Raw genomic sequence first — 21,934 nt, forward strand, 5'->3', positions numbered from 1 at the left:
TGTTGGCACACTGTAGCCACAGATTTACAACTCACTCAAGCCTCTTTGCATAATTGCCATTGCCTCACAGAACTGGAAACAAGAGACAAAGCAGAATTCTTATAACTATTCAACAACAAAAAGGAAACAGATTAATGTATGTTTATTGTTTAAATACAGGGAATCTTTCAGATTCAGTTTCAGTAGAAATATTCTGATTCAGCAGAAAGAAAAGTGAAATTGTGGTCACTGACATTTAACTGTGACATTTTATCTTGCAAGTGTCATTCAGTCATTCAGAGTTGTCCATTTGCCTACCTGAAGCCCTTATCTGCATTATTCCTGGCAAATATGCAAAATAAATGCACACAGAAAAGTTTGCATGTTAGGTACCCTTCATTGCAGTACACTTTATTTTAGGTCCAATCTTAATGGACTCTGTGCTCTTCAATAGTGGAGATTTGGCTTGGAAAAGCACAGGTGTTAATAATGATGACTTTGTTCTGTCAGGGAGCCATGTCTATGAGCCAGCATGCAAGGCAATAGGACCCTGGAACAGGTAAAGCTGAATGGATTTTCAACCCTTATTAATATTATTAATATTATTAATTACACCTGTGGTTTTCCTATCAGGACATATCAAAATGTCTACCATGAAAAGGTCTATTGAAGCAGTATAAAAAGACCAGGCTCATGTGCAGGCTTGTTTGGGGTTACAGCTGTACAGATAACATTCAGTAGGTGAGTTGCTGCGCCCACATACTGTTTGTTTTCAAATAAAACTCTGAAATTTGTATTGTGATAATACTTGATGTGAACAAGAACTAAAGCTACTAAAACAGACTGCCTTCCCCTCTGTTTTTAGCCATGCTAGCAGTGTGGCTAAAAACACAAACAACACAAAAAAAACCATTTCATCCAGCGCCATCATCAGGTCAAAATTTTTATTTTGTCCAGTACTTCATTTTATGATAAAATACTTGTAAAATACACAATATTCCAATCAATCTCAACTGTACTTTGTGTTTATTGCTAATTAGCAAATGTTAGCATGCTAATACTCTAAACTAACACAGTGAACAAGTGACAACATAGCATTTAGCCTTCTAGCATGGCTATATCCTCTTTGTCTGTGTTCTCAAGTTTTGACTAAATTTATCTTTTGTCTTTAACTATTATCAAGTTTTAACAATCTAACAATCTCAGACCCAAAGTCTAAAGAATACTAATGAAAACTACCTTATATGTTAGGATTGTACCTTTTCAAAAACAAGCTACTGTACAATGCCTACAGTCATAAATGCACACATGCTACCAGTGCTCCATTCACCACTGTTAGTAATGCACTAATGGAGTTAAATAATCCTGCAGAGACAGCAGGGCACAATCAGGAAAAAATTAGTAACACTTCAACACATTACAGTACTCTTTTTCACAGTTTGTTTTTTTATATGTATTAGTTGCTGGAGCATCTCTACGGATGTGACAACTCTACACTTTAACTCAGATTCAAATCAGAAACCTCTGTGACCACAGAAAAAACATGAATTAATCCTTGTTCGCCGTTGTTGTGTTTCATGTTTCATGATTTGGACTTGACGCAGCACTAGAGTCCAGAGATGAAGCCTCCCAGTAAAATGATTTGAAGCAGCTGCACTGACACAGATAACCTGAAGGGACGACTGGCCGTCCCTGTGAGGAGTTTGGCATCTTTGGATGCAGAGATGATGCGGCTGAAGGTAGGGTGGATGTGCCTGAAGTTGTTCTGCAGAGGTGTCACCTGCTCTGCATCCTCCTCTGTGGAGAAGATCTGTGAGGTAAACTGAGCCAGCTGTGGGGAAAATATAAAAATAATATTGATTTACAGCACCCATGAATTATTTTCATGGAAAGTATCATTTGAAATGACTTTAGAGACATACTTGAGACCATGAGATGTAGATGGGGACTTCATACAGAGTCCATACAACCACTTGGGAACAAGGAGGGGTGGTGAGGCTGCCGTAATAACGGTAATACTGACTCATGTTGTGCTTCGGCAGAAGGCTCATCAGTGGGAATGGCTTGATTTTAGTAGTTTGGCCTTGGGAAGGATACACAGCAGTAATTAGAACATTTACAAACAACACAAACAACATGTAGAAATTATTTTTTTTGTGTGTTTCCACAAACCTTTGTAAGCTACAGAGGACAATTTTTGTGATACATGTCCAAAGTGCACATTGTCTGCATACACAACCTGCAAGGAGGGACAAACTCAGGACTTATTTATATGAAAATAACTACAAATGCTCAAATATATAAAACAAATTTGACAAACTGACATCAATGAAGAATCCAAGGACAGCAAGTCCAGTTGGATCATCCAAGGCGGCTGTCAAATTCGGATAGATGGACTTCATGTTGACTATATGCATCTGGAAATAGACAAAAAAGTACAGAGACATCAAGGGCACTGCCCCAGTCTGCTGCATCGCAGGGTTTGTGACAGTGTAGAGCTGTCTACTGACCATACTGTACCTCCATTGGGTATCTGCGTCTCTCCACTGTGTGCTCTGAGCCGTTGGTGGCTGGGCCTCCCCAGTGGAAGTGCACCTGGATGGTGTGGTACACATCTGGAAGACCTCCACCGCTCACTGACATGCCACTGCCGACCTGCAGCACAACTGTGAGCAACCAGAGAGAAATAATCACCAACACAAATTCACAAAAGAGACAACACACGTTAGGGACAGTATCTGCAGTATATTCACCGGAGTGTCCGTCATTTTTCAGCGTCCATTGGCCTGTTTGGATCACATCGAAGCCCTCCAGATGTACAGACCCCAGAGAGTGATTTCTGGTCATCTGGTGGTCGAGGTTGATGGGAGAGTGGTGCTCTTCAAGTAAGGGGTGACATGATGGGAATGTGTCTCCCCATGAATAAGGATCTGAGGATGGAAAACAAACCACATGAGCACCACATGCAAAACTTAAAAATGAGGTTGACCTTGGAAACAGTAGCTGTTAAAACAGTCTCTCTATGAGGTCCATTTAGTGGCTGTTTCAGAGCTTTTGATCATAACAAGTCATCTTCACATTGCACAGTTGTCATGAAATTGTACACTAGATGTTCAGATGTTCTGTTTTTGTCATTTTCCTTCTTGTTGTGTCAAAACTCAGTCAACAACATCTGCTGAGGAAGATTGTGTGATAGGACCAAAAGTTCAAGCAGCAACTAAATGTAGCAACAAACGGACCTTGTGGTGAGATCTGTTTTTTCAAAGAGAACTGCTCTGCCACTTAAATTAACCTTTTTTTCCTGGCTTTTTACTTTTTTCTTTTTTCTTGTGAAGCACTCAATAGTTTAACCTCATGAAGTCTGTAGCAGATATTCAAATCAATCAAACTGAAAGGTTTAGAGGAGAAAATCACTCTTTTAACCATCTGCTCACAGTTCATGAAACTTCTGTCCATGGGTTGCAAGAAGACACTGATTCATTTATTACAAACCAAAAACAGTTCAGCTTGTTTAAAAACAACAGAAAAAATTCATTGAATAAAATAATTGTTTATTTCAGTTGAATAATGTCTAATGTCTTCTATTAGCCAGTTAATTATTCACCAACAAGTGGGCACATATATATATCTTACAATGACCATACTCTTGAAGTGTTTGTCTGTTTTATTAACAATTAATTCATATGTTACTTACCACATTGTGGCTCATTGTAACAGTAATCTTCTGGAATATAAAAAAAGAGAAAGAGTAAAGAAACATAATTTTTCTTCACTCTAATTTAATTAGCTTGAATTTAATAGAAATTACATATAAAAAGTGTTGTTTTTGTCATATGAGAGAAAAGCAGGAGCCTCACCTGATGCAGCGTATGAAACAACAATCATGAGGAGAGCAGCAGTCCAAATCATCGTAGGATCCCGCAGCCTGATGAAGCAGACAGGTGTCGGTATCTGAGGTAGACTGAAAACCAGTGCAGACATCCCACTTAAGTAGGAACGGAGGTGAAAGCTGAGTTTTATTTTCTCCTGGTCAGATCAGTGAACTGTGTCATTACCAGTCTGGTGGTCTTTTCTGATCAACAGGCTCATTGATGCAAAGACAGCTTCACCCCTCCCCTCCCTCCCCCCTCGCTGCTGCCGGCATTGATGCCCAGTGACTAGTAACAAGACACATTCATCTCATGGGAAAGCCAGAGGATGTGTAGCTCACTGAATTAGAAAGGAACAGATTATATATGGTTTGGCACCAGCGATAACGGTAAAGATGTGGAAAATCCATCCTATCATTTTGTGAGAGATAACGTTTTCATGGGATTTTTTAGGTTTTCCTTTCAGTTCCCATTATTGTCCACCACAGCGATATATTAAAGCACCGTTATTCTAAATGTAGATGTACTGCATCAGTGTAGATTAATTGTTTGGCACATTAAAAATTATGATATTGAACTAATGATGTAGCACATGATATAGTGGTTAAGATGCCAGTTGATGCGCTCAACTTGACATATATATAAAACTCTGATATCTCCTTTTTCAAGTGTGAAACGTTTTAAAATGATTTTAAACTTCTCCACTGTCTCATAAATTCAATCAACGTCTTCAGTGAGCAGCTCAGCTTTAAGTGTTACTTCTCTCCCATCCAGGAATAGATTGTGATTCTGTCACTACTCTGGCCTGTGTGAACAAAGCCTCTTTTCTTCAGCGACAATGCTTTCCAGCAGGGTATCACTATCTCTGCTCCGCCTGCTGCCTTATGAGTCACTGTGAGGTGTGCTATATCCGCTTTCTTTAAATTATCTGAATCTTTGGATTGCTGTGGATTTGATTTATCCAGCAACCTCCATCTCACTGTTTGGAGGGGGGGGGGGTTTCCCTGCATCCCACCTTAATCCTCTTTGACATTTGGTCACTGCTGGCAGAGGAATTTCTTCAGCAAGTCAAAAGGACTCACAGAGCAGCTAAATGTCGTGATTGATCAGGTTCAACATAAAGTTCAGTGTGTGTTCATACCCACTGACGCATGAGTCGTCCTTCATGGTGCAATTTATTTGGCATTTGATTAGATGTACATCTACCTCAGAAAAACACAAGCCCCCCCCTCCCCCTGCAAATGAAGCATTTTGTAAAATTGGCTATGAAATAAAAGACATTTGTTGTATTATACATAAAACATTTCAAATCCATTAAAATTAGTTCTCACACCACCATAGTCTTGAACAGAAACTACAGTGTAAATGCAGCTGGTCGAGTCATGGGCAGGTTTTCGATGCATATGGAGATATTAAACTATATGCAGGAGTCTTTGAGCCGACTGTACAGGACACACTGTAGAGCTAAAACTTTCCATCAAACAAAAACAAACAAAAAAACAAATCTCTCAGCATGCCAGAAGATAAAAACATGCACTGCAGGTCCAAAAAACAGGTTGAAAAATAAAACCAAACAAACTTGATGAAAAAAATAAAATAAAAATAAATCTAAACCAGTAAACCATCTCCTATACACACATGCACATTACTTTTTCTACAATTTATAAGATTTTGTTTGTTGGATAATCCACTGTGGATTGTCAATATGCCAAAAAAAAAGGAGAAAATAAGCTTCAGCACAAAAAAATTATATTTTATACATATAGTACATTCAAACATGAGACGCACACGTGCACAGTCATTCAGACACATTTACAGCTGTTTTTCTAGAGGCAGATCAAAAGCGGTTTGAATGCTGGTGGTTGTGGGTCGACTGACTGACTTCCTCAGGCTTATAAAATTCATCCATGAGTGAAACGATTGTCGTCATAACACGGGTCTTACTCATTCCAAATATACAGTTTAAACTTTTCTTTTATTACAATTTTTTTTTTCTTTTGTGATCCCACTGAGAAACAAGAACAATAACAGACCCATCAACACCATAACAGAAAAGATTCATATCTGAAGTCAGTGACATCATCTTCATCAGTAGCTGAAAACAACCTCAATAACTGGGACAACAGATGTAGTGCATGAAGAATCGCACAAACACACACATCAGGGATGGAGGGGCAGCATCCAAACGTGACAACTGACAAACTTTCCTAAAAAACAAAAAAAAAAAACAAAAAAAAAAAAAACCAAAAACCAAACAAAACCTGATTTAATCGAGGGATGAGCGTGCAAGCTTTGAGTCACTAAACTGGTTCAGTTAGCAAATACACAACTACCCTGTTATAAAGTAACAACACTGGGACCATCTGCATGATTACATGATTTCATGATTCAAGATTTTAAATAAATGTATTTTTTTCAAATTTAATGACGGGATATCGTCCCTAATCTTCACACATACACTTGAAAAGCTTCATTGCTTTCGCTCGCTGATCAGTCGGGCGTTCGGGCTGCATCTATCCCACAATAAAACATTCGAGATTACAGCCTGCAGTCATAAATTATCAACAAAAAAGAACACAATACCAAACTCAGTATTTATCAGTACCACAACATTCGTTGATACATAATGCCTTGTGTCAGCATTATCTAATAAAAACCCTATAGGAGGAAACTAACTGTACCTTCTTGCAAGGTTAAACCTCTTAACTACAAAACATCTTTTGCTGCAAATATGCGCTATAAACCTGGAAGACAGCTTCATGATCAGACTAGTAAGAAAGTGAAGGGACAGAAGGTTTTTATGAGCAAGTACAAATCGAGATCTGGGACATGCCGGGACAGATGAAAACATTATTTGTAGCCTGGAGACCGACAGATCATTACAGATACGTCCATTTAAACGACAGTATGATGCAAACAAAAACGCACAAGGGACAAAAGCTGGCTTCACTGTCCGTCTGTCATTATTTGCCTTGTGCTGGACCAAAACACACAAGTATTACAAATTGGACTGGCACAGACCTGAGGGGGTTATTTACATCAGGGCTTCTCGACCAATCAGGCCAAATCTGAGATGTTTCAAAAACTTTGCTCAGTCAATGCTAAAAGTAAAAGTGCAGCTTCCCCAGCCTGAATGTAGTGTTTTTCTTCTCTGTACAGAAACAGTCCCTCTGCTCCCTCAGATGCCAGTGTCTTAAAACACCAAAAAAAAAAAAAAGCACTCAGGAGTCCAACTGAGCGCTGGACTCAGGAGTCTTCAGAAAGAGGGCATCTATTCGTTACTGCGACACCTCAAAGAAATCAGGCTGCTCCACCTTCTGATATGTCTGTATAAACTTTAACTCTCCTCTCTGCAGTCAGCATTTTAGATAAATGACACAACAGTGTGCTGCGTCTTCTCCCGGTGCAGCAACGCACTCATGACCTTCCTCCACTAGCAGGTAATGTCCTGGTGCAGGTCCCTGCTGTCCATCCACAGTCCTATACCACGGTGCTGAGGGAGGCGCAGTCAGCAGGCATGGAAGCGGGGGTGTGGCCATCTGTCGGAGTGTCAGGCCCCACCAGGAGGGTGCTGCTATCTATGGAGTCCTCCCTCTCCTGAGTGGACGGCGCCGAGCCTGGCATGGGACCAGAAGCGTTGGGAATATCGGCCTGGAGACCGTCTCCCATGGTGTTCATCTGGCTCGGCACCATGGAGACCCCGCTGTGTCCTGAAGGTAACGACAAGAGGAAATGAAAACTCTTTTCTGTACATGATGAGATTCATAAATAACTAGACAAGGATCTGTGCCTACCGAGGTCCACGTAGAGGAGGCTGTCTGGGTTGATGGAGGCCTCATACGGAGGAGGGGGGTCATCTGGGTGCTGGATGTCTGGGTATTTGTAGGCTGCGTATGGCGGAGGAGGCTCTTGGAAATGAAAAGCACCTCCCTCTCCATCATCAGACAGATGCAGGGGAGTGAGGCCGGTGCCAAAGGCATCCGGGCCATAGTCAAAGCCTGGGACTCGTCTTCCAAGGTTAAAGTGGTGCACTGAGCAAATAAAAACAGACAGATACAGAGGCCAATGTGAAATCACTGCAACAATATACAATAATCAGCCACAGCATATGAAGTTAATATAAAATAAAAACTTGCGCTGCAGTTAAATCAACTGAAACTAATTATAATGAGAAAACCTCATTACATAACCAAATTATTATCAACCAGAGAGCTGTGTGTGTGTGAATGTCCAACAGGCTTAGTGCTCACAGTTTCCTCCAATTAGTGTTTCAATGCGTTCACGTCTCCGCTGACGGAGTCTGTGCACCATGAAGAGCAGCAGAGAGAGGATGAGGAAGGATGAGATACAGCTGACGATCAGTCTCATCCCACTGGCCATCGAGTCAAACAGACTGTTTCCATCTGAGGGCGAAGAGGAAAGACAACAAAATAAGAGCATTACTTTCTGCACTCTTCTTCACTGGCACACTCCTCATTATGACAAATTTCTCTCTCTGAGAGAATTCTGCATTGTTTATGTGGGAAGTTATTTTTTAATCATTCAATTTATGCTGTACAGTGTAAAAGATATCCTGTGGCTGAGTGTAAAATTGCCACAAGCTGCAGTATCAAATACTGTGGATATGTGAGGAGCTCCACCTTGTGGGGCTGTGAGCAGTGACTGTTACATCGAAAAATGTTAATGTAAAGCTCCAAGAATGAAGTCTATTTACCCACTACCACAGACGGTGACTGACTGAATGGGAAAATATTCTGCTGGAGTGAAATACCACTGTAATCAGTGAGCTGTATCAGGAGGGGGCAGTACCTGGGTCCAGGCAGGTGAACTTGCAGCACTCTTTGGGATCCTTGCGGAAGTGCTGGCAGCCCTGCGGTCGCTCACACAGTGCGGCCACACACATCTCAGGCTCGCCGTCATGACACGTGCAGCTCAGACACGGATCATCCCCCTTAGGGGTGAAGTAGTAGCCCTCGTTTACGACATTGTCTTTTATATCCACACATGTTTGTCCTGTCAGATAAACATAGAAAGTGAAAATGAAGAAAAAAAACAACAAAAAAACAAACAAAAAACGCTACGACTGAAATAAAGAAAATATTGTTGTTATTTTGACACATCTGGGGGAAAGAAAACAATGGACACATACTCCTCTTGCAGAGAAAGGGGAACTTTTTGTAGCAGTTCTCAGCGTGCCAACTGTGCAGGCCTCGTTCATTCATGCTTTTAATCTGAAAACGCTGCAGCTGGGCACAGAAGACATTGTCCTGGGTGGGAGACGCCTCCCCAAAATTGGTGAGACCCTCAGGTGGCAGAAACACCTGCATTGACCCTGTTGAAAAAACATATCAGCAATTTAATAATAATATAATATCATTAATAATATTATTACATAATATAATATTTGCTTCCTACAAAACCAAATCTTTAATACCTTTGTATGCGACCTCCCAGCGGCCCTCCAGAGAGTGGTTCTGATTGGTGATCACATACTGGTAGCCCACCCAGAACCTTAAAAACAAACAATAAGAGTTTAAACTTACTGTGTCAAATGGTCTATTTCAGGGTTTGTGCGTAGGCCAGTTTAAGATGATTAAACTACCACTATCGGCCACTAGATGGCCTACAACAATAACAGAACGACTTCTGCTTGAACAGGCTGATACATTTGACTATATAGTTTATATCACAGGAAGAAAAAAGTTTAACAAGAGCAAAGCAGTTTAATAAGTTAGAAAAGTAGACTTGCAATTTAAAGGTTTTGATCTCAAGTTGTAGAATTCTCTCTCTTAAGTGAAAGAAAGCGTGACAGTAGAGATTTCAAGCATGCATGTTCAGGCAGCTATTTACTGTGTAAATAAAGGCCGCATGGAAAAAGGCACAGGGAGAGGAGACTGCAGAGGCTGGGCAGAGCTGTGCACATGGGCAGAAATATCTATCTCTATCTAATATACGTGTTTGGCTTTGCAGCAGAGTATAGTATAGTATAATATAGTGACTTAATGTCATCACAAGAAACCAATTATCACATACTATTAACTGGTAAAAGTCTGTAGGAAGTCACAAAAATCTGACTAAACAGTAATAACATCTGAGCTTCAGTCGTTTTTCGTGGCCGAATTTAGACTAATGCCACATTTTTCAGACAATAACACAGTTGGTAAAAACTCACTTGCACTGGTCTCTGCGCTCACAGACTTTATCGTCAAAGTCCACCTCGATCTTCAGTATGAACTGCAGCTCCTCGTTGGTCACAAACGTAGCCAATGAGCCGTTGACTTTCTGACAGGTATCCACAGCCTGCCAGTAGTTCTCGTTCCTCAGGTACACTTTGTAACAGCTGGCCGTCTTCTCGTAGTGGTGCCACCCACTGGGGCACTTCTCTGTGGACGGCGAAGAAACGTAAGCGTTGTGGTTGGTAAAAGCTGTCTACACAATCATAGCGCAGATTCAACAACGATACACTCAACTACAATAAAGTGGGGGAGAGTAAAGTGATATGCTTACTGTTGAAGCGCACAGGCTGAGCCACACCAATGACGTCTTCTACCTGGTCATATCCGTTGCCAAAACGAAACCTCTCCTCCTTTATAGCTGCAAGAAAATTACTGAAGGTCAAAAAATGTGGTTGAGGTTTTTCCTACTATTATAAAAAGTTCTCAGGAACTCAGGAGATTTTTTTAAGAGATTTGTTCATGTTGTGCAACCTGTTAAAAGCTTGTAATATAATGAGCCACTGTCAGACTGCTCCTGTGTTCAAAGGCAACAATAAACCTTTTTCATTTGTCTGAGAGCCTGATACATAAATAGATAAACCCATAACGTGTCAGTGCTGCTTGTTTCTGCACCACCTCTGCCTGGTATTCCCTCATTCAAAATTATGTTGGAGGAAAGGCCCTTTTGTGTTTCATGTATTCATGAATGCCGAAAGACTGTAAGGACATGTCTTTCCCTCGCTTATTCTGCAGTAATATGTGTTTCTGATCAACATTTCCTGTGTTGAGGTTCAATACTTATAAAAAGGAATTTAGAAATATTGAGAAACATGCATAATTCAGAAAAAATCAAGGAAGTAGATATACATTTTGAGGAAGATAAAAGCAGAATCAAAGCCTTGCAGACTGTGCAGATTGTTCATATAATAAGGAGTTTACAGTGGTTTGGATCTGGAGTGAGGGGAGAATCCCAGCATTGTCTACATACAGCACAATATAGACTTGACTGATGTCAAGATTAATCTCCTGCTAATATTCCACTCAAGTACTTTGGATGTTGCTACATTTTATACAGGAAAATGTGTTAAGGAAGTAGATGTGCTGGAAATAATAATAATAATAATAATAATAATAATAATAATAATAATAATGATTAAAAGATACTAATGGCAATCAACAACACTAACAGACAAACTTTAGTTCACCTATAATCCTTCACTAGTTGTTCGTACATTACAGCATTGAAAACAAAAATCTTCCAGAGGCAAAAAGAACAGAAGCAGGATGTTATTAACGATTATTCAGGAGCTGAAAAATAAATTACAGAAACCACTCAAAATAAATTGAACGTTGTGTTCGTCTGTTGCACTTAATTCAATAAAAAATTATAACTGTTGAGAAAGCAGGCAAAAAGCAGGAATTACAGTTTATGAAACTAACAATACTTTATACTGAAGAAGGAGCCTCAGTTCTCAAATTAATACAAACTGAATTGAAACCGAGAATCAATTAAAAAACATAAATTGTGAAATTTACGGCATTCATTTCATCTGTCTGTAGTTTGCAGTGTGACTTACTTTAGTGCAGCCTGCAATGTGTTTTTTTTTTGTTGCCAATTACATATTTTATAATACCATTTCCTCTTTTCAGTTTTCTACCATGTATTGACATTACAAGGTTGAACAGTTTCTTCTGGTATTTGTTTGGCTGGAATTGGTGTGAAAGATTGCTGCACCTTGCCATGTTATTCAACAAAGAGCTAATCCCAAACAAGAACATTGATTTCCATGCGTGCTGTTGATTTAGCAGACAATAGCCCCTCACTGAGGCATGTGTAAACATTGTGTGGGTTTTTCTTGCTTTTCTCTTTGAAACCACAGTCACCCAACACAGGCAAAATATGAGGTTCAGCTGCAAGCTTTTTCAGTGAATAATAATTAACATTTTCTTCTGAACATACAGAATATATTGTATATGGATTTGTGGTATGCAACTGTTTTACTTGTGAATAAACAATGAAAACAAGAGGAAGGTTCTGCTTCCGCATTCAGCGCTGTTGGTGATGCTTTAACAAACAATTTCTGCTTTTATTTCCTGCTCTATAAATGAGTCCAGTGCAAATTCTCACTCAGTATACAGTGTTGTTGGCAGGCTTACAGCTTTAACTCAAAGCAGACACAACTACTGCTGTATGGAGGTCACATGCTGGACTCAATCCATTCAATAATTCCCATTATGCGGTCAGAGATCTGGGGATAAGGTCTCTCTGGATTTAAGAGGGGAAAACAATAGGATTTCGGTCAAAGGCTTAGCACTGCAACATCTATGCCGAGCTCAAGAGATCAACACAACAGTAAACAAAAACAGAGACACAGACACATGTGCAGCCACTCAGAACTCTGCCTTCTTCTGCCATGTGACGCTGTCAGTGCAGAGCGGCTAATCTAGCATTGTGATTCACTGTGGGGGGATTAGGGAGGACTTTTTTCATACCTGCAGACTTAAAAACCAAGTCTGAACCACTTGGTAAAAGCAAATCAACTGGATTGAACTGTGTTTGGAGGTTTTATTGTGCTATTCACACATACAGACACACACACACTTTAAATCTGGCAGTTGAATTGTATTTGCACTCACACTATTGGTTTTAAATGTGATGTGGTATAATGAAATGGACAAGAATGTCTGTACCCACTCACTGCTTTTAACAGCACTATAGGCTTCTGTTCCTATGTGGTCAACATGCATCACTGAACACCTCTGAATACTGCTTGATTAGATCCCAGTGCATCCTTAAGGCACTGTGGGTACATTCACACCTGTATACGGAGCTGTGATCCAATCGTCCAAGTGTGAAAAGCTTCCTGGGTGTTGCTATTCTTTCCAGAAATCAATCATGTTATGGATGTTAGGTAACAGAGTGGGTTTAAAAGGGCTTAAGTGAGCTATACTCACGGGGACAGTCCATCTCGTCACTCTTGTCCTCACATGCTGTCCAGCCGTCACACTGCCAGGACATTGGGATACATTGCATCTTTCCACTGCGGCAGGCAAACTGCCCAGGGCTGCAGCGCTGCTCTGAAATACAACAAGAGAGTTCGCGTGGTCAAACCTGCACGTGACTAAGACCTTTTTTCAAACGAGAGAAAACCATTTTAAGTCAGAGTCCAGCAGAGGACTGAATGGGGGCACTTGAGTTTCCCTGGCAGTTGATAAAATAAAAGAATGTATAAGGGGGATAGAGTGAATAAATTAATAGATTGTTCTTCCTTATAGTGACCAAGTGCAAATTGAGGAAATCACAGTCAAAGAGGAGCAGTACTACCATTGCAGCCAGTGAAACCAACTGAATCTGGACACTTCAGTATATACAGTAAAACACATTCAAGTGAATGGGAACGTGTGTCCAAACTTTTGACTGGTACATTATATAAATGTACACACTCCCTTTCAGTCTGTTAGCTCCCCCAACAATTTAATATCCTGAGACAGCAACGAAAGAAAGAAAATTGTTGGTAGAAATTAGAAAGGGGATCCTGTAAAAAAGAAAATCCACAGCATACACATTACATTCATACAACTTAGAAATGTGAATCCACCAAAAGAACATTGTTCTGTCTTGTCTGCAAGTTTAATCACGCCTCAGTAAATTATATTAAACAAAATCAGACCAGGAAGAATAAAACAACAGAGGTTTTGTAAGCATGTCTTTAAATAACAGTTCAGTTATGACGGCAACTGGAAAGAGTCTTTGACTGAGAGCAGACGCATACTTAACAACATCATAGGCTTTTTGTCTGTTTATATCTGTCAGCAACACAGTTCGTGCCACTTGGGACTCCATGCCATATGTGATTAACATGAGAGATGCCTCTGCATCAGAGCTGCCTGTGTTCAGCCTATATCATGTGATGAGTGACCCAGTCTATAGCAAACAATCTAAGCAATGTTATTGATCATGGAATAGGAAAATGAACTCATTACCATGTTGTAACAGAGATTAATGCAAACACTATGCTTACTTCTAACATAATATTACAGTCTCAATCGATGATGCAACTCACATCAGAAACGTCATTCTCACAACTCTAAATGTAGTTATCAGAACAGTTCATCATTCCCCCACACACATTAGCATTTCTCATTGTATTTCTACAAATTTCCTTTGTATCCACATATACTTCACTACTAAAGATGTTTTCTCATTGTGTTGATGCATTTTTCATTTGACTGACAACTCATGAAAACAGTTCATACACTCATCAGATCTCTCACTCACTTTGATACAGTCCTGCATTAAATTAGTGGTGTTTTCCATCAAATCACTTTTAACTTTCTTCAAATATGTAAGCCATATATATATATATATATATATGGCTACACACACACACACACACACACACACACACACACACACACACACACACACACACACACACACTATGTGGTATCAATTACTGTACTATAATTGGTGCTCAGTTATACCAATTACAGTATAGTATTGGAATTTACGGATAGTGTTTTTACAACTGCTTTCACTCATTTTTTCCTAAACTCTACACAGAAATCTAAAAATTACACACATGAAATGGTAAGTGCCACATATGTGGGCTGTAATATGAAACACTGCATTGAAAATATCATACAGTAGAAACATCTAAAAATGTTTTTTGGTTATAGCATGTTCTAAATCTAAAGCTCTTCTGCCTTCCATAGGGCTTGTACATACATGTCCGTTCTGCTCTAAAGTTACAGTGCAGTAATCCGTGGAGAGGGGTTGAAAGGTAAACAGTACAGTAAACACCACTGCAATGTTGAAACAGAATAGTTCTTTTGTATGTATATAGTTTTTGCAGTTCTCTTCTTCTAAAGTCAGTCAGGTTTATATCAAAATATCACATATATTTTGTGTGTAAATCCTGAAGCAATGTTAGTGTTATGAGAAACGTATGAACTGTTTTAAGAACTGCATTAAGAGTTTATAAGAATGACGTTCCTGATGAGTGGACTGCATCAAAACTGTAAGAGATCATCAGTCGGAGTCTGATCTAAAAACCACAAAGAACTCTTATTCCATTGAAAACTACTTCTAAATGCAAGACAATAAGACGATAAAACAATCACAGGTGTTTTCAGGAGAAGAGCTTTGAGGACAAAAAGAAAAAGTTTTAACTGAAGGAGCTGCTGATATATTCCAACAACAAAGATCAGACAGCCACTACACTAGAAGACATACTGCTTGCTTACCTGACAATAATCTTGCCAGAGCTAGCCGCGGACCTGAAACAAATAGAAACAATAGAGTGACTATCCTGTATGTCAGTGTCTTGACTTAAAGGAATTTTTAAATTGCACTTTACCAAAGCCAGTGTGGTTTAAAAAAAAAAGGACAATGTTCATCCTGTTTGTGCTGCTCATTATGTTTCGTCTATAAGGAAATCTCGTATCTTTTCTCTTAACAATTCTCTGGTATTCGTCAGTGACCAGTGATGTCCCCAGTTGCTTGCCCAGTAGTGGGTACATTAGGCCATCTGTTGTTGGATACAGGTGGTTTTGTGTACCTGGACCACCCACTCACTTAGCAAATATGGCTACACTATTTTTACTTAGAAAAAAGCTCTGAGCTATTTCAAGACTGTGACTGTTGTTTCATCTGTGTACCGACCACCTTAGCTGATGGTGAACAAGAGATTTTCAGCTTTGATGATCCTAAAGAGCAAGGTCACAACCTCCACTGGGCTTTAAAACTGCTCTGTATTTATACTAGAGTTCTGACTACTGCACAAATAAGCCTAAAATTAAAAAAAAAAAGTAAATGCACTAAAAAAAGTGAACCTACCCTTCATGGCCAACCTTAATTCAAATCTTTTTCACTCTGCCACAGCGTGTTTTAAAAGCCCTCCAACACAGCAGACGTCACCCTGTCTTAGTTAAAGCTAAGTCGATTGAGACGCATTAAAGATCGCTCTCTGTCTCCTGGGACTGAATGTGTGTCAGGTTGATGGATAACATTAGAGACCATGAATCCCAAATACATTAGAGAAGATTTGTGAATGATGTTAATAGTTTATGTCTATATTTAGTCAGAAAAAGAATGTATGATATGTGACTAAACTAAGTGAAAAATGATTATGGCTTTCAAAGACTATAAGTCAATCTTCTTTTAAATGCTTCGTGAGATATTGTATTTGTGAGATTATATCACCACCATCACCTTCATCAATTTCCTACAGAGCACCTTAACCAGGGAGAGATGTTAGCATTTTCCTTCCCAGCCAAGAACTTTTAAATGTATCTTTTTTTCTATATATTGTTATAAGACTTGTTGCTTTGCTATGTTAGCCTACTGAGAAACTAACTGGCAAACAGAAGCCAAATCTAGCTGCTAACCGCTTATTTAAAACGTTAAAAAAGATAACCGCTGTTAAGCCCTTTCTCTGTGTGGTCAGGACTAGAAAATACATGCGTCATGATTTCTGATGCATCTGAGCGCCGCTTGAATAAAGACTTGTTGCATGCACACATTTGTATTCATGCTCTTTGTGCTTCTTCTGATAACTGCTGCTGCTGGAAAATCCACAAGAGGAGAATTTATGCAGATACCAGCAGCCTACTGCTTTAGGTTATCAGATATTTATATAGCTGAAGGCACAGCTTGGGCATGTACAATAACCACTATGTTGAAGTGCACTTCCCTTGCCATTATCTGGACATCCTGCTGATTAGGATGGAGTGCCCAACCAGCTTTGATTAATATGGATGCCTGAAAGCTCATATTTCTCTCCAATTTTACACACGTTTGATGGTGGTTAATATTTTGTTTTTGACCAGTGAAAATTAACCACCACAAATCTAATGCAAGGTAAAGGGCATGCTTGATATGCATGCACACATACTGTATCATAGCAAAGATTATTGCTGTATATGCTCTAAAGCATCTGCCTGAGAATCACAGCATTAATGACTGATAAATGAGATGGGTTGGGATAATGAGGAGCAAGCAGGATATACTCCTCTCTTATTGAGGCTATTTCTTTGGCTGTTGTGATGTCAAGTCCACAATTGAGTGAACTGGCTACCCTGGAGAAAAGTGAGCCTCTGCATCTCTTACATAACCAACAGAAAAATACAATAAAGACAATGAGACTGCCCCAACTCAGTCCTACTGATGTATAACGGCACAGTGAACTGGCCTTGTGCACACACTGTATCATCTCCAGCCACTGATGATTCACATCAGCTCTGAGGCTCGCTGTTAAAAGCAGTGAGTGGGTACAGGCATTCAAGTCCATTTCATTATACCAACTCACATTTAAAACCAATATATTCTCTCTGCTCTGTGTGGATAAAGGCAGCGCAGGTCAAATTCCTTTAAAAACCAAGCCGTTTAAATTGCGAAACAAGAAAGATGTTATTGACCAAGAAGTTAACTGCATATTTTTGTTTTTCCTGTGTTAAAACTTTTCATGGTAGAACTGATGTGACACAGTCAATACTTAAAATGGTAAACAGAGCTGCTCTTAAGTACAGAGCTGTACCACTTTTATGGTTCAGCATATTAGAAGAAAAAAAGTTAATACTGGTAATTTACAAATTAATTTAAACATGTAGTGTGTTCCAGGGGCAATAACCATGATCTTCACTGTCCTAGATCATAAAATATCTCAAATCTATCTGCAGGGGGTCGGTGGGATATCAGGTACAAGACTCTAGGCTTTGAAATGCATTGTCACTGGGTGAAATCTGTCTGCCCCATGGCATTGGCAGAGTCCTCTCTTGACATTTTCCTCAACATTTTCACGTCCTCCACATGCACTTTCCACTGCTCGACAATACAGGACAACAGCAGGAGCAAGATGTAGCAGAAACATTTCAGTTGTAAAAGCAGAAGGTCAGGGCTGTGTGACATACTCCGGCAGCAGGAAATAATCTGTGTTCTTGTTACTTCCAATTGCTGATAGAGGTCGATAAAACTAACAAACAAAAAAAACAACTCAAGGTACTGTGCTTGGCAGTATATCAACTTTACAACTTTTAATTAAAACAAGTGTTAAATATTTAGTTTTTGATATTAAGAATACTTATTTTTGTTAACTCACATTTTCTCCTATTTCAAACAATTAAGCCACACAAAGACAAGCGTTATATCAGATAAGGAAGACTTAAAGGCTCTTCAGACAACTGCTCACTAGGTTGTGTTTAGCTAAACTACTGCTTACAATTCAAAAAGAGATACTGTGTCTTTATAAAGACTACATAAGATACATAAGATAGGCATAAATGACCAAGGTTAGACACCATAATCTACCTTTATATTCAGGTCAAATGTATCACTTACCATGACATCAACAATTAACCAGCTAAACATTAACTTAAGTAGTCTTTCAAAAATCACTTTAATCAGCATAAGAATTTGTGGCCGTCTTCTCCATTTGGGTCACTGCAGGTTGTTAACTGTAACTTCAGTCTCGTCAGTGGAGTATCAGGTGAACAAAAACATCTGTTGTTGGCACATGATGCCTGACAAAAGATAAGCTACGGCCAACTTTTTTTGTGCAGAACAAACAGTGATAAACCAGCTGCCAGTGTAACACAGACAGGTTGCTCAGCCCCACTGACCATAAACAAAGTTCAGTTGATTTGTTGCTCAAATTGATGATATGGGAAGATTTCAGTCTTTGTTGATTTTGGGCATGTTCACACTATGTGCTAACTTTGTCTGGATCTGTGATTTTCTTTTTCTTTTTTTTAAAAAAATATGTTTGCCATGGTTGGCTGTGTTGAGTCTCTACAAACTTATTTACAATCTGCATTGATGTAGTTCATTGTAACCCAGGCTGCAAGAGCAGCCTATCCACCTGAATTTTAGGCCAACAATCCCCCTGACATCTGTGTCTTTGTATCATGAGAGTAAACTGAAGCAACCACCGGACATACTCATGCGCTACCCACAAAGACAACTACCCTGTCATGTATATATGATCATATCTGTTTCGGTTTTCACATTTGTCTTATACTTTTTCATATTGTGCAGTTATGCGTATCACACATACATACATACATGGGCAATCTGTGGGTCACAATACTTGCATAACAAGCTGACTTGGTCATTGAAATGGTTCTGATCATATATTAAATTAAAAGCACATTCAGCATTTGTCATTCTCCCTAGGATGTAGAGAACTACAAAAATTTCTATATTTTAATGTTGCCACACTCACAAGCACTGGTTGTATAAGACTGAAGGCTTATTACAAATTTTTAAAAGTCATTTAGAAATTTGACAATTATACACACTGTCGAGCAACTCAAGTATAACTGAATAAAGCTAGCCTGCTTCTAAAACCTGCTGTGGAAACCAGGTAAATCAAGTGCAGACTGGTGGGTCGTGAGTGCCTCCAGACTCAGAGACGGTCTGAAGTCTGATTCTGTAAAAAACTGTAAGATGGCTCAAGCAAACCTGCATGATAGGATCAGTGTTTTAATGCTCACAGCTGCTCAAACATTTTTATTGAATTATGTTTAAAAAAAAAAGCAGGATTATTCTTTTGGTGAATGTCCTACCCATTTGGGCATCAAGATTTGGAAAACCAGCACTTTATGTGCACCAGCATGCTCTACAAACACACACTCTCCCTGAAAAAACATGTGCAAGAAAACAGGTAGTCCGCTGCAGGATCTCCGGCATGAAGGCCACAGCATCACCCAAACAAGCAGTGATTTCAAAACGCACTAAGAAGCCCAGCCAACACAGACAGCACCCTTCACTTTCAGATTAGTCACTCAAGTTCTATAAACAAAAAGGTCTTGTGTTCACTCTTGAACGTTAGCGCAAACACTGAATTTGCCTTTGACAAAAATGAATAATTACAGTTGAAAGCACTCAAATGAACCACAAAGAGCCTCCTAATATGGACTTAATGTACGCCCAGAAACCAAACCCCTACAAAAATAAAAAATAAGGGGCATGCAGTGGTAGTGAGTGTAATGCATTTTCTTGGCAAGCGGTTGCTCCTTTAGATTGAGCCAAACAATACATTTATCCATGAGTTGAACTGATAACAGTTCATCTAATCTACACAGGATCACAAGACTAGACCTAGAGACCACAAGATGCATTTGTCCCCTTGTTGCTTAAATGTATCTGGACGCTATTCAAGTGTCTGCATTCAAAGCAAAACAACTGAGACAAGTGACCTAAAAATCATTTGATTGTAGTAGCAGTATTGTATTCGTAGTTTGATTATTTTAACAGATATGTGCACTATTTGTTTACTTATTAGGGATTTTCTGTTGTTCTAATAAGGCATCTGTCGTGTTTCAAGTATCATTGCACTTGTGACATATTTTTATCCTGAGATACAAAAAAAAAAATAATAATCTCGATTTATCAGTTTAGAAGTTACATAAACATAGTCCAAAAAATCCTCAGACAGTGTCATGACAGTAACATTATTGTGTAGTTTATCAGTTTGATGTGTTTAACTGTGTAGCTACAGGTTGAGTAAAAGACAGCCAGTGTTAGTGATGCAGGAGCCGAGTCTCTGACATGCATTTCAAATTACAGATTCACGGCTGAAGCAGTGACTAACCAAGGGATGTAGTGGAGAGTAAACAGACCTTTTTGGAGAATATACCCCACCTTTTATAAGTCGGAATAAGTATTTCAGCATAATTCCCCAATACAGCTGTATTAAGAAGTGTCCAAGCTATCCAATTATTTAAGAGAAGCAACGGTCTGTATTTGGAAAAACATGAATGGCGTTGAGAGATTTTTCTGAAAATGAAGTGTCTGTGTGGACTGTGCAGTTAAATCGTAAAGTGTTTGTTGAATAAAGATTGCCAACTGGTGGTTTTAGTTGGCCTATTTTTATTACAACGTACTGCTTCAGCGCCGACTAGCAAGGCGGTCGTCCACACTTCCCGGCGCCGGCAGCAGTAGCACAGCAGCGGTTGTAAAACCATCAGAGTACGTGGTTTATAAAGGAGGCCTCACCGCCTGACCCGCTGCTCTGTGCTTCCAGCTGTAATCTCTGTTTCTCCCACTTCCCTGACCAGCCCGCGGTAATGTAAGCAAAGGAAAAAACACAACTTGGATTTATTTACCTGTCCGGGGTGGGTCCGTTAACGTGAGGACGAAGAGAAGAGAGAAGAGGACGAAACTGCTGCTGTCAGCCTTAGGCAACATTTATCCTCCATTCATAGTAACTCCTCTATCCAGAAATTTAAAAAATATACCGAGGATCTGCACCGCCGCCGCCGCCGCCCTCTTTAGACTTATAACGTTAAACGCTTTACACAGTTTACACCCATTTCTTATGCATTCAAAACGGCAGCTAACGGAGAAAAAAAACAAAAGTGAAACATAGTCGCGTCGCACAGGGAAACAGATTGTGGTTAATCTGGCCGAGCAGCTAACGTTAGCTAACTGGCTCTACAGTTAACGTCGTCCGTCCGTCCGTCCTCTCCCCCCGCTGCTCGCTGTGGAGCGGCGCGGATCCAAGATGGCTGCGGCCTTTCATCACAACAATCCCAAACATGCAGCACACAGGCTATCAGCTGGAGGAGCTGCCAGGGGCGGAGTTAGTCAGATTAAACCCCGGGTGACACATGATTACCAATGTGTATGTGTACCCGATGAGATTATTATGTGATAAATCCAACACAAGATATTGTCACTGGTTGTACGTAGCGGATACACGCTGATGGCTGACGCAGTTTATTATTTTCGTGACCCTATGTCATTCATCACTCAAAAACCAAGACAACTTGAAGCAGTCATCAAACTAGATTCAGCCTTTTCCATTTGGGATAATTGAGAAAACTTTTTAATAAAAAGGCATAAATGTGCATTTCTACTAATAGGCCACT

General features: G+C 39.7%; 2 protein-coding genes across 3 annotated transcripts; both read right to left on the reverse strand.

The window, feature by feature from the left end:
- Nucleotides 1-897: 897 nt before the first annotated feature.
- car15 (carbonic anhydrase 15) lies at nt 898-4,062 on the reverse strand. The gene is made up of 8 exons (XM_056404396.1): nt 3,837-4,062; nt 3,674-3,703; nt 2,733-2,909; nt 2,500-2,645; nt 2,304-2,396; nt 2,152-2,218; nt 1,902-2,062; nt 898-1,810 (listed from the first exon to the last, which is right to left on the reverse strand). Exons 1-8 carry the CDS (start codon nt 3,958-3,960, stop codon nt 1,586-1,588), a joined length of 1,023 nt encoding a protein of 340 aa, XP_056260371.1. The 5' UTR covers nt 3,961-4,062; the 3' UTR covers nt 898-1,585.
- A 942-nt stretch (nt 4,063-5,004) lies between these two features.
- Nucleotides 5,005-21,663, reverse strand: dgcr2 (DiGeorge syndrome critical region gene 2). 2 transcript variants are annotated; one of them, XM_056404392.1, is made up of 11 exons: nt 21,170-21,663; nt 15,311-15,343; nt 13,019-13,141; nt 10,356-10,442; nt 10,021-10,231; nt 9,283-9,359; nt 8,998-9,180; nt 8,658-8,861; nt 8,099-8,251; nt 7,643-7,879; nt 5,005-7,558 (listed from the first exon to the last, which is right to left on the reverse strand). In XM_056404392.1, the coding sequence occupies exons 1-11, from the start codon at nt 21,249-21,251 to the stop codon at nt 7,329-7,331; spliced, it is 1,620 nt and encodes a 539-aa protein (XP_056260367.1). In that variant the 5' UTR covers nt 21,252-21,663; the 3' UTR covers nt 5,005-7,328. The 2 variants fall into 2 exon arrangements, with proteins under 2 accessions (XP_056260367.1, XP_056260368.1); XM_056404393.1 differs by lacking the exon at nt 15,311-15,343 and having other exon boundaries at nt 21,170-21,661.
- Nucleotides 21,664-21,934: the final 271 nt, after the last annotated feature.

This window comes from Seriola aureovittata, chromosome 18 (genome assembly GCF_021018895.1).
Source record: "Seriola aureovittata isolate HTS-2021-v1 ecotype China chromosome 18, ASM2101889v1, whole genome shotgun sequence".
NCBI classification, from domain to species: domain Eukaryota; kingdom Metazoa; phylum Chordata; class Actinopteri; order Carangiformes; family Carangidae; genus Seriola; species Seriola aureovittata.

Bases quoted from the DNA above. Each gene is read 5' to 3' on its own strand.
- car15 (XM_056404396.1), bottom strand. From the start codon at position 3,960: ATGTCTGCACTGGTTTTCAGTCTACCTCAGATACCGACACCTGTCTGC. The intron at 2,397-2,499 runs GTACAGTATGGT...GTCTATTTCCAG, and splicing joins GACGCAGATACCCAATGGAG to ATGCATATAGTCAACATGAA. The intron at 2,219-2,303 runs GTCAGTTTGTCA...CCCTCCTTGCAG, and splicing joins TCCTTGGATTCTTCATTGAT to GTTGTGTATGCAGACAATGT.
- dgcr2 (XM_056404392.1), bottom strand. From the start codon at position 21,251: ATGTTGCCTAAGGCTGACAGCAGCAGTTTCGTCCTCTTCTCTCTTCTC. The intron at 8,252-8,657 runs GTACTGCCCCCT...CTTCGCCCTCAG, and splicing joins GTTCACCTGCCTGGACCCAG to ATGGAAACAGTCTGTTTGAC. The intron at 7,880-8,098 runs GTGAGCACTAAG...TTATTTGCTCAG, and splicing joins AACACTAATTGGAGGAAACT to TGCACCACTTTAACCTTGGA.